The 16,646-nt window shown below is 35.3% G+C and overlaps 1 protein-coding gene and 1 long non-coding RNA gene across 4 annotated transcripts; one reads left to right on the top strand and one right to left on the bottom strand.

The window, feature by feature from the left end:
- The first annotated feature begins 518 nt into the window (after positions 1 to 518).
- Positions 519 to 3,668, top strand: LOC141616873 (transcription factor DIVARICATA-like). The gene is made up of 2 exons (XM_074434033.1): positions 519 to 2,405; positions 2,879 to 3,668. The coding sequence occupies exons 1-2, from the start codon at positions 1,984 to 1,986 to the stop codon at positions 3,387 to 3,389; spliced, it is 933 nt and encodes a 310-aa protein (XP_074290134.1). The 5' UTR covers positions 519 to 1,983; the 3' UTR covers positions 3,390 to 3,668.
- Positions 3,669 to 3,760: 92 nt separating this feature from the next.
- LOC141616881 (uncharacterized) lies at positions 3,761 to 12,763 on the bottom strand. 3 transcript variants are annotated; one of them, XR_012531064.1, is made up of 6 exons: positions 12,561 to 12,763; positions 10,892 to 11,079; positions 9,139 to 9,316; positions 8,198 to 8,305; positions 6,640 to 6,710; positions 3,761 to 3,974 (listed from the first exon to the last, which is right to left on the bottom strand). It is a non-coding gene; the product is annotated as an uncharacterized LOC141616881 (long non-coding RNA). The 3 variants fall into 3 exon arrangements; XR_012531065.1 differs by having other exon boundaries at positions 10,934 to 11,079; XR_012531066.1 differs by having other exon boundaries at positions 10,892 to 11,076.
- Positions 12,764 to 16,646: the final 3,883 nt, after the last annotated feature.

The following is a 16,646-nucleotide window of genomic DNA, read 5'->3' as shown; positions in this document are numbered from 1 at the left end:
AAATGCATAAAGAGACTAAATTTTTTAAAGAGAGTTTAAATTTGAAAACGATGGTGAAACAAAATCAATATCCAAAATTAACAACTTCCCTAATTTTCAAACCCATCCCAATCCAAACTAATTTTATACTCCTGAGAACGTTTCTACGAGATTCACCAATGATTGTTCGAAAGTCATATATTGGGTATTGGGAATCCATGATCCATTCTCAAACTCATCCCCTCTATCCTTGATCGGATACCAATATACCATTCACGTCCAAGTTTAAGACGCTCCTCTTTATCTTGCGATAAAGGTAGCCGTACTCCTAAGTATATCCTCGCTAAAGTATATAAGTAATTCTCAAAAATCCTTTTTACGGAGACTATACGATAAATCTTCCGCTAGACCGTTTTCCTATAAAAGATGTTAAACTTCACGAATATAGGCAATTCCCCGTTTATATTAACTAACTAACTTGAAAAACAGACGTACCTTAAAAATATTTGAATAAAAAAATTGCCTTAAACATATAGACGTGATTATCATATTACTGCCCAAGAATATACAAACTTGGCAAAAGTATTCTTTAAGCTTCATTTTTCAAAATAATTTTTATAGAGCATAATTACAAAGCTTCATTTTTCAACATCTCTATAATATTCACATGAATTATTATACATACCCCTACTCATTATTAAAAGACAAACATAGAGCAGAAGGATGGTCACAATCCTAATAAATAAAAAAATAATTATAAAACATGAACTTTTTCATAAACTTGCAGTCTCATAAACACCATATTAGCCAATCACAACTAACCACCTTTAATAATCAATTCTGCTTACTACCATTTTTTAGTTTTTGTCTCTCTACCTCTCTCTGTCCTTCCTCCTCTGCCCTTTTCTCTGAAAGATCTCTCCCTCTCTCTATCTCTTTCTCTGTACCTATGTATAGATGTGCTCAAACTTCATATTCATTCCTTGAATCTCTCTAACTTTGCTTTTTTTAGGTGTTTTCCCTTTATTACTTTGCCTTCTCTTTAACTTTGCTGCTCAAAACTTCAACACAATTACAAAGAGGAAATAGAAAGAACAGATCTTTCTCTATTTCCCCTACTTTTTTTTCACCTTTATTACTTATATATAGTTTTTGCTTTGCCTACAAAATTATTCTGTTTCCTCACTTATTTGAGTATTTCTATTTTCGATTCTTCCTCATATAGTAATAACCACTTAAACTTTCTTGATTTAGCCTCTTGAAGAATCAAGCTTGAGTCTTGAAATTTTAGGGAAGTTTGTGCCTACCTTCAGCTTCTTTGAGTGAATCCACAAACTAGTTAGGTCATTTTTATTTTTTTTTGAAGTTTGTGCCTTACTGAAAGTCTAAATTAATCACCCATTTTTCTTTTCCAAGTCTTTTTACTAAAAGCAATAGATAACTATTGATCGAGACAAGGCGGAGGGAGTAATAATATTTCACAAACATTTTTCTTGTATGGGAGATTTATGGTAGATTTCTATAGGTGGGTCTTTTCTAAGATTCCTTGATAGAGGAGGGGTAGTAGGCCTAGGCAAGATAGAAAGGAAGTGGTGAGAGTATTCTGATTCCTTTCAAAATGCTCCTCCACTCTCTTTAATTCTCTCATTTTAGAAATCTACACATGTGCATTTTCTTAAGAGGGCTCCTTACTATCTTTCCCTCACAACCTCATATGTTCTTCCACTCTTTCATCAAAACCCAACTCCCTACTCTTTGCAAGTCAAAACTGTCCTTTTGACCCTTTAAATTCCATCAAAGATCTCATCAAATTATTGAAATACCCCCCAAAAAAGAAATTATAAAGTTTTTACCTTTACTTGGTCCAAATATCGGAACCAAACTTCCGACTTGTTAGGAGTAAGGTTGCGTACATCTGAGCCTCTAGAGACTCTTCTTTGCCGGGTTTCTTATCCGGGTTATTGTTATTAGTCTTTGGTTAGTTCAATATACACTTCTTTCTAAATGAAGTATGAAATGGAGGATCTATCATCTTACTTGTCAAGTGCAAGTTGGTTGATTGATGAGAGTAGAACTGCTAAATGGACACAAGCTGAGAACAAAATCTTTGAGAATGCTCTTGCAGTGTATGATAAGGACACTCCGGATCGATGGCAGAAGGTGGCAGCTATGCTTCCTGGGAAAAATGTGGGTGATGTGATCAAACAGTACAAAGAATTAGAAGATGATGTTAGTAATATTGAAGCTGGTTTGGTTCCTATTCCTGGTTATGACACTGCTTCTGCATTCACCTTGGAGTGGGTTAACCATAATGGCTATGATGGGTATAATCACACTTACAGTCCTGGTGGCAAGAGGGGTCCCGGTACTCGGCCCGCTGAGCAAGAGAGGAAGAAGGGGGTTCCATGGACTGAAGAAGAGCACAAGTAAGTCTTTTTTTACTCTTAACTGATGATTTGCCCAAGTGCATTTTTAAGTAAAATGTGTGTTTTAATTCATACTTTATATGGGTAAGGTTGCATACATAATACGAAATCAATTTTCTCTTGGGAAAAGACCCTTGGAAAGGAAAATAAATGGCACCCCCTCTTTCTCAATCATTTGCTTAACTTTTACATTATCCTGAAGAGTATTTTAATCAAAGGTAAATAAACGGTTGAAACGAAGGGAATATTATGTATGTATCAAGGACTCCAGGCGTATAGTACTATAGTACTATACAAGTACAGTGCTGTGCAAAATAACAGTTGCTGGTTTGAAGCATTTAGTTGATATTGTATTCTTTTTTTTTTTTTTTTTTGGTTCCTTTCATATTCATTTGATAGCAATTAAATTGTTAAAACTACTTGGTAAATCATGGCAAAAGTTTGACATGGGTGAAAAAATATGGCTTTTGCAGGTTGTTCCTAATGGGGTTGAAAAAGTATGGAAAAGGGGACTGGAGGAACATTTCCAGGAATTTTGTGGTAACAAGGACACCAACCCAAGTAGCGAGCCATGCACAAAAATACTTCATAAGGCAGCTATCAGGTGGTAAGGATAAGAGAAGAGCTAGCATACATGATATTACCACAGTTAATATCGAAAATGACCCTCTTTCACCAGATACTAATAGTAACAGCAAGAGGTCAAATTCACCAGATCACTCAACAATCACTCTGCAAACACCACATCAGGTTACTTCAGCTTCAATGCTCAAAACACAATTCCACTGGGACTCACCCAACAATGGCGCGGCCATCGCCTTTGAATCGATGCCGGAAAATGTGTTCATTTCTCAATATGGGAATAGCTCATATGGGTTCAAAATGCAGGGTCAAAATTTCCAGAGGGATGATCTTGAAACTTATCTTAGGAATCAAGGCATGGGTTTCCAGGTTCAACCTTCAGAGCACTATCCTCATGGATGACATTAAGTTTTAAGGTTTTTATTAACAAGGATGTTGTCTTAATCTTAGTAGTTTGTATTGTTTGCATCTTTGTTTCGGCCTATTTTAAAGTTTTTTCTAGAGTTAGATGTGTTTTTGTCTCTGCTTGGTACTGTATGTGAATATTATTATTAGTCCATGATATTCAAAGTAAAAGAGAAGCATGAGATTATGATTTGGGGTAAGAATATGGAAATATTAGATTTGTAGCATTAATTCAAAAAGTCATTCCAATACTATTTCTACCCCTTGTGTTTGGAATTCTAATTGTTATCTCTTTAGGTAATGATTCTGTCACGGGCTCACGGCTACCGTCTAGGAATAATTAGTGTAGCACACAATAGCTGAGTTTAAAAAGACAATTTAAAATATGTAATTATTACGGCGAGAGATGAGTTTTGAATTTTTCAATTTTATATATGAAGATGTAGCAATATTCTTGCCTGGATTGTAGCCCTTTTGTCTCCTCTCCCTCAGCCACTGGTAGTCCGAAACCTGGCCAGCTGAGTATATTTTTCAATCGAATTATGTCGACAGCATGTATACTGGTTTATGCAAACCTCAGTCCTGCAAAGCCCATTACATTCAACAACTGGGTGATGTTTACCAAGATATTATGACAGTATACGTAAAGATACCGCGAGCTATTCACAAAATTGTCAGCTTATGTTTGTATTATCCGTTCTAGACTGGGATTCATACTACCATAAGACAACGAATTACAATTAAACACGCATACTTGCGCCAAGTCGTACAAGACATATGGTATGACAGGATGAAACCATCTAGTGTTCAGCTGAAAGGAACAACCCGAAATAACTCGAGATTCAAACAAGATAACTAAAACAATTTTCGACCGTCTTTGTTCTTCAGTAACGACGGAGTGTCTAGCCTATATGATAGTAGGCTGAGTCAAAAGGCACCCCTTTAACTCTGTTCATGGATTCCTATACAATCCATTTTAATCTAATGTTTTGTACACAGAAACATCCCAAAATGACCTAATTTACTAGTAACTTGACCTAAATTAAGAGCAACTGCTGAGTCTACACTCCACTATCTAAAGCACTATATTCTTCACCATAGCATATCAACCAAGATCTTTTCCTAGGACATTCTTTTGTGAAAGAAGAAAGGATAAATTACTTTCACTAATAAAGACAAAGATAATGATTAACCTCAAATAGGATTTACAGAACAAATCCAAGTAAGATTCACATACATAAAAAACAGTTTATATACTTAAATTATGGTTTAACCCACTAACTAACCCCTTTTCCACTCTAACTCTTTGGACCAACCCTGTGTACGGTATATTGCATGAACTATTGTATTAGCACGCCACTACCGCCTTTTATCCTAGATTACGAAACTAACCACATCATGATTACCGGTAAAATATTGTAGGACACCCACCTAATTAACTAACAATTTTCTCTTGAAAGTGGTCCTGCACATTTAATCAGGGTCTTAATCTTGTTCAAGGAAGAAAAAGCTATCAAGTGCTTTTTCATTTGTATGAAAAGGATCCCCTGCCTTTTTCCTAATCAGCTACTAAGTTTGTTTTCCGAAATTTAGTTGATACCTTTAACTCCCATTGTTGGATCGGTCCAATGGATTCCCTGTATATGAGGACTCGACGCTGCAACCTATTGTACCGCTACCTCTGTTTTAGCCACCAGGTCAAGACTTCCTGAGTAAATAAGTACGTAGTATTTTGTTTCACAGTTGGTCTTCCGTAAGATGGTTATATATGTCTTAAATGTAAAACAAGTTAAATACTACCCCATATAGATAGATGGGCAAAAGGGTTTGCCATTCCCTAAGCATTCTGCTTTAATGTCCGTCTTAAACAAAAATGTGTTTCGTGAGACCATGCTTTTCTTCTGTAAAGGCAAGACAGTATAACCTTTAGTTGCTGAACCTTTACATCCCTAGTACATTGAAGCTGAACTAGCAAGTTTGGCATACCTTCCCAATAAAAATTCCTGCCTCAAATAATTGGCAAATTGACTGATTCCACTGACATATAACAAACACCAAGCATTATTAGTCCTCCAATAATAATGCCTTCCCTAGACTTAAAATTGGTTGACATAGCTGTATACTCCAATATTTATAGTACTTATTCTTTACTAAATATATATTATACATATGCACACACAAAAGTTTGACTTATGGCTTCAATTATTTTTTTATGCTAATCAACCAGCTGGTGAGATATCTTGTCTCTAATTTAATGAACTGCCAACAGATCCCTTGAGGTTTCAGTGTATCAAGACCCATTAAAAATAAAGTTCTTCAAAGTTAAGACTGCATTGTCATGAAATTCGGGTACGCTGCTCCTATATAAAAAACGGTTTCAGGGTTAGAATTTGGTACTAACTCGACTTGGGGTGCTCAATTCAAAGCAAAACCTGATGGGAGCTACTGAGCTCTATAATGTAGTGCTTGTTTGGATTGAGACTGATTACCTAATTATTAAGGGATGATATAGATCAATAGAAAGGTAAGGGGTGGAAGACGATGCTGATAGAGGGCGGTGCTTTTGGGGTGGTAGAGAGTAATTGCTCCCATTTGGGAGTACACTCCATCATCCAAAGGTGGAGGTGAATAATTATTACCGCCTCTGGCCCTCTCTCTCTCTCTCTCTCTCTCTCTCTCTAATTCTATCACTAACGCGGCCACCTATGCTACTCTTGACACTTCTCTTTGCTCGGGTGTCCGACACTTGAATATCTAACACCACACGACATTTCCACACTTCATTTTAGGCAAAAAGAAATTCAAAATTTCACAAAAAGTAACCATATCTGACACTCCATCATCATCTTGTGTTCAACACTAGCAACCGAGTCAGAGTAACATAGGTGGTCACACCAACGTAATTTGTGGAGAATTTTAAAAGGGTTAGATAGGGGACCATCACTTCCTAAATTCAATGTTTTACACTAAATATATAATACAGTACTGTGTAAGACGGTAAGATCCAAGTCTAGCTCCACTGCACCAGCCCTGGTAATATTTTATCTAAGATTAAACTTTAAAGACTAGCCCCTCCTAGATTTATCGTAAAGATCCGTCATTGACTCATTGTAAACTGTAATACTCAGAAGTTTCTTAATAAGTACCATTAATCCAAGCAAACCTGAGGAAGTAATATTCCAAACACAGCCAAAGAGTACTACTTTGTAAAATAATCGTAATTTCGTGTTTCGTCTGATTCGCATACCAGTTTTGACGACTTCTTTGTCCTACTGCTTTCTTTTGGTTGCACTCCGAATATCAGCTCATCTAGTGTGGCTGCATATTGTACACAACATGTCAGCTCAAATAATTCAGGCAGTACACCCTCATGGTGTTATTCCAGTTCTCATCAATTAGGCAAAAAAAAATTAAAACAAAAATCAAAGGCAACTAAGTGACAAAAATAACCACTTCTCCTTTTAGAAAGAAGCATCTTTTATACACATTGCTCTATAGCCTTGCATTCAAGTCCCAAAAGCGCCTTGGCCACTTTATTCTCGCGTAAATGTAATTGAGACCATAAACTAGATTCATCCACACAAAAAAATACATAAAAAATAAAAATAGTTCATCCACATGTGCATTAGAATAATATTTACATTATTATTTGGGACCTATGCTGCTCGGACTCGGCTAGACGTATCCGACACAGGTGCATGTTCAAGTCTTATATTCAGCTATTTTATGAAGAAATTTTTTTTATGTTTTTGGTCTAGAATGAAATGTCCAAGTGTCTTACTCGTGTTCGAGTGCCGAGTGTCCGACATGGGTACGTGAGGCAATATTGAAGAGTCTGACCAATATAGAGATGTGCAGAGCAGCAGTAGCAAAGCTTTCAAAGTTTCAAGGATTTTCGTCCTTTGCTTTGAGGGTTGTCCTTTTTTTTGTTTCCAACCAATGAAGGACTGCCACCTATCGGGTCACCAACTTTTAACAATTTCTCAACTCAGGGTCATGGCTTGCCCCTCAGTTATTCAAGGTCACCAAAATCATCTTGTTAATCCTAGTTTAAGGAGTCATTAGCGTGACCCGACAAGGTCACGACCCAGTCGGTGACCTTGCTTGGGAGTGGTCTTATAAGGAACATTTATGATTTGATTCTCTCAAGTCTTACCATTACTGGGTCAGAGTCAGATACTCACAGAACAGATGAAAAAGATACAAGTAGCACGCTAATTATTGAAGGAATCTCTTCATCAGATCATGTTACTGTATACTGAATAATGTGATAAAACCATGACACAACTGAAACTCTGAAGGTTAAATCAAATCAAAATAAATTAATACTAGAGACTAGTTTAAACATGCATTCATAAAGCCATATACTCTGGAATCTGAATTGAATTTGGGTGACTTGTTTAAATATACTGAAGATTAAAAAGACGGCTTAATGTTGTAACCAATGTAGCTCAGACTCGTTGACTACAGATTTTAGTCTTGTATATACATCCAGTATCAAACCCGGCTAAAAAAACCAAACAACACAATAGTGCATCAAAGGCTCTCGCAAATGACGAAGTAAGGGATGAAAGTTTTGCGAGAATGCATCAAATGACAGCTATTTCACAATAAAATCGCCATCTGTCTCAGACTCATGTTACACCCATGTCCAACTGTCTACTATGTAAGGCAAGTAATAGATGAAAAAATGAAGTTTTCAATTCGACAGAGGTTGTACAGACAATGTGAAAGGTATCAGTTACTGAAATATCATATCAAAGGCATCTTTTGGGAAAGTTGGTAAAAAGAGAGATGGGACGTACCATTGCTGATAATTGTATAGGATCCATGAGAGAGGCATATGCCTAGTGTGCTGAAGAGCTTTTATTTTGACGTGAGACCACAAAAAAGTTGAACCACTGTTCTCTCTCCTAAAGAATAATGTCACACCATTAAACCCAAGAGCTGTAGGAGTAAAAAACTAGAGCCAGTAATTTGAATTTTTTTGGCTAAATAGGGTTATTTAGCAAATTAATTAGACTTTTAAGGTTAATTTCAAACTATTTGGGGTGAATGGGTCCACGTCATCAGTTTATTTTTTTTCCAGATTTTAGGTGAAGCCACTAAGCTTCCTAGCGGCTTGTGTCTTTACCACTTCGCCAAGAAACTAGATGGCTTATCCTCTTAACTATTCACAAATTCTAAATGTTGCAGCAAGTTGCAGCTATGGAATATGAAGTCAAGTATGGAAGCCGCTAGGGACTTGAGCGTTTTTCATGAATTCTCTTTTTCTAAAACTTAAATAGCTTTTGGTAAGTGGTACAATACAAGCCGTTAGGGAGTTTAGCAGCTTCACCAAAATTCTGAAAAAAAAAAAAAAAAACTGATGACGTGGACCCATTCGCCCCAAATAGTTTGAAATCAACCATAAACATCTAATTAATTTGCTAAATAACCCTATTTAGCCAAAAAAATCAATTTGAATTTTTTTTTGTAAAACTTAACCCAAGATGATAACATGACCAATGCATCACCGGTATAGCTCAGAAATGCAGCAGGAAGTACTATTACATTTCCATATTCAATAGATTTGCAATATCATTATTATTTGATTTTGGATTATGATGAAACAAGGTAAAAATGACATGACGCATGAAAGTGGTTAGTATGTTAACAATGCAATTTTCATAACAAGTCGTAAGAAAAAAAAAAATTGTGATTTAATGTATGGGTAAGACTGTAATTTGACCTCCCCTTCACGTACCATGCCATTTATGGGAGCCCTTGTGCGCTGGGGTAATGTTGAAATTGTTGTTAGTATGTTACTCAGACTTGGGTACTTGAGTAGCACATAGGAACATATCAAGGAATCGAACTCGTCAGGGTTCATGAGACACATGAACTTTTGTCCAAGAAATGAGAACACGGCCACACGGGTTCCCCTGTTCACATATTAAAACATAAATTTGATTAAATTTATGAAATGGTGAGATTATTTAAACTGATACACAAAGTTGCATGAAACGTAAAGGCTTAAACTCGTCAAAAATCATAATATATGCTTCCTAAACCATAGTATTTCTCTGTTTTTGTCATGCAAGCCTTTCTTTTGGCTTTCGCTATATCTAATTACCAGAAGTAAATTATAACTCTTCATGATATCTAATTACCAGAACCAATTGAAAGGACAAAATCACAACTCTCTCTCATAGCATAATTTTCCCTGCCTTGTAAAACAGGAACTAAAAGAATAACACGCTGTAGTCAAGGGTAAACTACATAACGGCCCTATCACCTCTGCAACTTGGTTCAGAATTTCAGATGATACAGGGAAAACAAAACAAGAGTCTCCCTGTTCTTTCTGTGGAGTAATTTTTGAAAAGCAAAGAGAGTGAAAACAAGCTTTCCCTAAAGCTTCTTTGACCACTTTAATCAGCTAGTAAATCAATTATATGCAGGTTTGCCTTGTTATGCCCTTTAAAAACAGTATGAATACTTGTTGAATAATGAATGATGTCTAAATACTGATAATTATGCCTATTTCAGAACCTCGGCTTATATGATAAGGAAAGGCATGTTTACTAGCAATCAGCTGCATAGTAGACAGGAGCATAGAAAGAGTTGGGAGAAAATATACACAATGGAAGATTAATACCGAAAAAGCCTGAGGAGTAAAGAACACTAAATTAGGTACAACTAGCGACCTTTCGGGAAAAAAACAGATAGGGTTTTTAGTTTGGAAAGGCGCAAGGTGAACTAAGCCAATGACTGCATATAGCAATGAAGCAAAGCGTGAAGTGAAGGCGCTAGTGTTTTTGCAAACAACATTGTATTGTAAACATAATACATTTTGCAACAGTAGAGAAAAAGAACAAAACAGATAACTAAGGTACCACGAGACATTTTGGCTAGTGCCTCACTTAGCCGGCCTTAAGCTAGAAGGTGCGGTTTTTTAGTCTAAGGCCAGTCTAACTACTTGGCAAGTTGGCATAGTGGCCTTTATCACACTGTTGCTTTCTTTTCTTTTGCAAAGAACTTAAAAGACTTAAGCAGAGACTCAGCATCATTACACATTCAATAACGGCTCTACAAATTTCAGATGTAAGTCCAAAGAACAAAAGGTATACAAATTGAACTTTATGAACTGCTTTTAGTAGCAACAAATTGTTTAGTTTTTATTTTATCAAGCAAACAAAAACTTATGATCACGATATTTTTGGGGGAGGAAGTAAATATAATCTCCTCATGCATTCACTATTCCAATCCAATTTCATTAGTACACTACATTCATTTTAGCATTGTTTATCTGTGACAGTAAGACACCATGATCTTTTGCAATATATATAAAATTATCTAGTTCAAGGAGACAAACCAAACTGCCTTTTGCTTTCATGGACAAGGTTCTCTAATACATGATCATGCCACCTATGATGTAATTACTGATCACATAACTAATCATCACATTTGACCAATAAGTTGACTAAACAACTCCCTTAACTCAATATTTAATCACTTACAGATAAACAAAGGCGGATCTTAGTTAAGCGGTTGGTCCTTACTGGTTTGATGATGGTTGAGCAGTGAAAGTTTCAAAGTTTAGGTCAAGGGTTTGAATCTCGGCCTCTTTTGTCTTTTGCCATAAGAACATGCTCTCTGTATGGGCATATTCTTGTTCAACAATCAGGTCCATTATCAACAACACCTACTAGTGAACAACAAGCAAAATGGAAGACATTCTTTATCAGATGGCATTGTCAGCAAATAAGTCAGATTAGTCATTACAGAACAGAGAACTTGAGGTCAAGCGACTCCATTCACAACAAGCACTCAAACCACTTTATTTAGTGTATAAACAGTTAAATTCAAGGAGCAAAGGTAATAGTGAGCAGTGAGCAGTGAGCTCCACTAGCTATAAGCTTCTGCAATCGTCGTTGCAACAATTATCTAAGCCAAATTTGCATCGTACAACATATGTCGGCAAAATTCACTTCCCTTTTCCCTAACAAGCAATCAAATTTTCAAAAAATGACCAACATCTAAGCAAAAGAAAAGAAAGGAATTCGAGTAGTTATTCTTAAAGGACCTGAGGCACATTGAGGAGATGAGTCCATAGGGACAAGGTGCAAGGGGCGAGGCAATGTCACACCATTACGAGTTGCACCTTGGATGCACGTGTACGTTGTGTACATGACACTCCTAAGAGCATATACCAAAAGCACTTGTTTTGCTCTCCATTTATTAACTCTCACCAAATCCATAATACTCATATTCGCTCTTCATCTCATTTTCTATTTTGCATCTTTTAATTTAAATTTTGAAGAATACATACTCCAAAGGCGCGGGGCTAATTACTCTATAATTCTCCATGGAGAGCACAGCACAAGGAAACAATGTATAACAGTCGAGAAACACTAACTTTTGCTCTCTAACAAGGGGATCACCTTGAGAGCACCTCAATAACTCATATTATACATACTCTAAAAGCACACGGCGAATTACTCTATAATTCTCCATGGATAACAGTATAACACATAGGGAGCTACTCTTTATTTTTCTCCGCAACAACCACATATAGAGCACAAGAAAACAATGTATAACGGTCGAGAACACCAACTCTCGCTCTCTAACTAGGGGATCACCTTAAGTGCACCTCGAAAAACTCACATTATACATACTCTAAAATCACGATTTGTCTCGCGCATTCCCTACCCTCGTATATAGACGTGCTTCTTAACAATAAACCTACTAGCACCAAGGATTGACATCTATGCGGAAAAACAGTAGCTTCAGAATTATTATTATTATTATTATCATCATCATCATCATCATCATCATCATCATAATTATCACTATCATTCTCATTTTCATTATCATATTATCAAATCGCATTAACTCCGTAAGGTGTAAAACTGTAAATAGTCTGAATTGCCGCAATTGCGTCGCAGATTTGCGAAATTCATTATTATTATCGTGAATCGCGTTAACTCCGTAAGTAATCTGAATTGCACAATTGCGTCGCCAATTTACGAAATTCGTAGTGAAACCGCTAAAATCAGATGATAATGCTTGATCAAAGAGAACAAATCGACCCGAACGCATCGAAATTCATGAAAAATCAACGAATAAATAACGATTCATCTTAATTAAACAATTGAAATCAATAAAACCCTAGGAGAGAGAAAGTACCGAAGCGCATCTGAGTGACCGAGTGTCTGTGTGACTGTCAATTGAGCGAGTTTCTCAAGGAAAGTCATCCGAGTTACTGAGTTAGGAGGTATTTGACTCGGAATTCGATCAGCGAATTAGGGATTTTTAGTAGAGGAATGAGGAGCGTGTGCTAGTACGGCGGACAATTGAATTCGAAAAGTATGCCAAAAATATGGCGGGAGTTTGTGACATAGTAATAGGCCTGTAGCACGGAATAACACCGCTTTCATCCATGATCCGACTCTTTAGTTCGAAAATTAAGAGAACTCCCGCCCGGCCTACATATATTTATCGTCAAATTTTATTTTCTGGTGAATAAAAATCCGGTAAACATACTTAACTCATACGTTTACCGTTTATATTGAAATGTTAAAATTTATCAATAAATTATGAGACACATTCACTGCTCTCACGGTTAATATTATTACTTTCACGAGATCTCATGTTAATACTATTAATTCGCTAATCTTCTGGTTGTTGTTGCTTATCATTCTATTTTTACTGTAATATTCATTCTCGTTAATTTTATCAAACTCATATATAAATTAATATAATATTTTTCTAAAATTAAATTGTTAGCTAATTTTTCATAATTTCTTCGTTGTTCTTACTCTTAATTTTATTATATTCGTTATTACTATTGTTACTTCCACTACTTCGGCCGTAATTATTGTTACTTTCACTGCTACCGCATTAATATTGATAATTTCACTACTCCTGTTGTTACTTATATTACTTTCACTACTCTCACTCACTGAGTAGTCACTGCTAGTATTGTTACTTTGACTATTTAAATGAGTGATTACTATCATTTCACTAAATTCCAATGTTACGATAATTATTTTCACTACTAACAAAATTACTTTTACTATTTAGGCATGCAATTTTAGGAGACTTATATATTATATAAATATATTACATATATGCATTAAATCAAATCGAAATATTTTTGCAATATTATATTTTTTTTTGTAAATCTAGTTTGATTTATTTTTCTTTTAAAAGTTTCCAAAATATAACATACTTATATTATATTTGTGTGTGTTAAATAATTAACATTTTTATACTAATTAATATCATAAGTGTGACATGTTTATTTTAAGTAAAATCATCATATTCTGGTGTTCTTTAAATTTATACTTCAACCAACACTATATAATATTTACATTGAAGTCCCTTTGTCAGGTCTATCACACATCATTATCGATTAAAACTATATAGTATAATTAATTTGTATAGATTTATTTAACTACATTGAAGTCTCATCTTTTGAAAGAAATCCATTAAAAATCACGATATATAATAACACTAAATTAATATATATAGATGTTGAATGTTTTTAATATTCTAATCAAGAAATTCTTATTAGTCACATATAAAATTTGTTAATAAACAACTAAATTTGAATATATAAAATGAAGAAAGAAGATAAAAAAAATAAAAAAATAAAAAACTTTCCTTTATATTCAAAGCATTTCTAATCCATCTATAAATATGTTAATTAATTAATATACACAATTATAATATAAGTATATATCGGAAACTATTAAAGGTAAATAAATATAATATTCCATAATTATTTTAGTTTGATTTAATGCGTATATGTAATATTTTTATATAAATTATAAGCCTCTTAAAATATCATGCCTAAAAAGTAAAACTAATTCTGTTAGTAGTGAAAAAAACTGTAGTGACATTGGATATAGTAATATGATAATAATCACTCATTTGAATAGTCAAAGTAACAATATTAATTAGCAGCGAGCGGGAGTAGTGAAAGTAATAGAATTAACGAGAGTAGTGAAAAATCAATATTAATGCAACAGAAGTGAAAGTAACAATAATTACGGAGAGAGTAATGAAAGTAACAGTAGAATAACGAATGTAATAAAAATAACAATACTAACAACAAAAAGAAGTATATATGAACAATTAGCTAACCAATCGATTTAAGTAAAATATTAGTAGCGGGAGTACTGAATTTGTCTCATAATTTATTTCATCGTAATTTTAAGATATGTCATAAAAAAATATACTAACGATAAATTTATTAGTTATGCAACTTTAAAGTAGTTTTATTTAATTGAAAATAATTTTAATGCTAAATAGAGGTAGAGCGGGCGGGGTCGGGCACCAATACTAGTTATATGAATATTGATGACCTACTTCAACACCCCCTTCTTACGCGGCCAAGGTAATTGGGAGATGTTACCTTCTCGGTTTCCCGAGGTGGTAAATCGGAGATACAATAAAGAAACCCTTATTATAACTGACAAGTTTAGTGATTACAAACCCTTAACTAATGAATAAATACAACTCATGACCATTATACTCATATAATCAACTATACTCGTCTCGTGACTCATCAAGCTCGCCCCATCTCCCGTGTGCTATCCGAACAACCTGTACTTAACATGCTCCCCATATGACCGGAAATATCATATGGATCGACACAGGCCACCTCGAAAATAGGTGACAATTACACAGACAAACAAACGTCAGTTTCAATAAGCCAATAAGGTGTGACACGACTCAAGTGTGTGAATATGCAACATGTCTACTAGTATAAATAAACCACTATCACCATAGTACCGGGACATGCCCAGACATACCGACAACCTCACTCGTACCGGGACACACCCAGACATACCGATAGCCACAAACAGGTACCAGGACACGCCCAGACGCACCGGATCCGGAAGCCAACCGGATCACCTGCCAAGCGTCGTGTCTCAACCACACGAGTCCCTTCGTAACTCAAGCCTTTAATGTGCCCATCCCTCTTGGAGTGGAAAACTCTAAGAGGCGACTTAAGCGTAATACGGTCTCCCAACCGTCTTACGTCTCCAAAACAACAACAGCAACAAAAACAACAAGTTCTCCAACATATATGATAATAACCAATACATGAACCACACCCAACATGTCATAACCATCCTTTTAATGATGTGATTACCACTAAACATGTTATAATGCAAATGCCCTAATTATGTAAGACTCACTACAACATCCACATAAATAACATCACATTATTGAAACCGAGTAGGATTAACCTACCTTTTAGCAATCTCCTCAAACTACTCGAATCCGGACCGAAACCGTCTCAAGGAACCGTCTCATCCTATACAAATCACATGATAACTATCACAATACATCCTATACTAATATACACTACAAAGCCCCTTATTATTACCCCTATTACACATATTAATTACTAATTAATTACCCATAATGAATTCCACCAAAAGTTAGGGTTTAAAAGATTAGAAAAAGACAGATCTTTACTTACTAGATTAACCCAAATTATGATTTCAACTATTCACCATGATTTGAGCCCAAAATTATGATTTCAACTTCAATTTACTCCGTAAATGAACCCAAACAATTATAATCGTGACTAGCTTAGCGATCGAGCCCAGATTTGATGTTAGGGGTGAGAAATTCCGGTGGGAGTGAACTAATGATATAATAGTGTAGGGGAAAAAAATCGAATTTCAACTAAAAAATTCAATCATTGTTCAGCGGGAATGACCGTGTGCTAGCCCTCACCTAGCTCCGTCACTTAGCAAGGCATTCATTTTGTTATACCTTATACAGAATTTTTTTCAAAAATGGGGTCAAATACAAACAAATTAACGAAATGAGTTGAGTTTGAAAGTATTTACCCAAAATGGGTCCACGTCATCACCGAAGCTAGGTTCGGATTCAAGTCGCTCTCCCGCTCAACGACCTTACCCAAAGTCTCATTTAAAGTCCACTCAAACCTAAGTATGGTACTTCAAGTCAAGTCGCTTTGGGAGTGAGCGATTTCAGCTCAAATCGCCCTCCCCCACAGCGATTTGCGTCTTTGCAAAAAAAAAAAAAAAAAAAAAAAAAAAAGCTGGTAAGCGGAATCGAACACATGATGTTCAACAAAACAAACACTTATCTTGTTGAAGCTAACCACTAATACAAGCAAATTAACATGTTAAAGTTTAGTGCTTAAACTTTATAATTAGTAATTATTATTCAAATCCCAAACAGCTATTAAATACTCTTAGCATTAAATATGTATTTTAATTACCA

The sequence above is a fragment of the Silene latifolia genome, chromosome 1 (assembly GCF_048544455.1).
Source record: "Silene latifolia isolate original U9 population chromosome 1, ASM4854445v1, whole genome shotgun sequence".
Lineage (NCBI taxonomy): Eukaryota > Viridiplantae > Streptophyta > Magnoliopsida > Caryophyllales > Caryophyllaceae > Silene > Silene latifolia.
The sequence above is the reverse complement of the archived record's forward strand: the minus strand, read 5'-3'. Positions and strand labels throughout refer to the sequence as shown.

Excerpts from the sequence above, each read along its gene's own strand:
- LOC141616873 (XM_074434033.1), top strand. The coding sequence starts at position 1,984 with ATGAAGTATGAAATGGAGGATCTATCATCTTACTTGTCAAGTGCAAGT. Across the intron at positions 2,406-2,878 it reads TGGACTGAAGAAGAGCACAA|GTTGTTCCTAATGGGGTTGA; the intron begins GTAAGTCTTTTT and ends TGGCTTTTGCAG.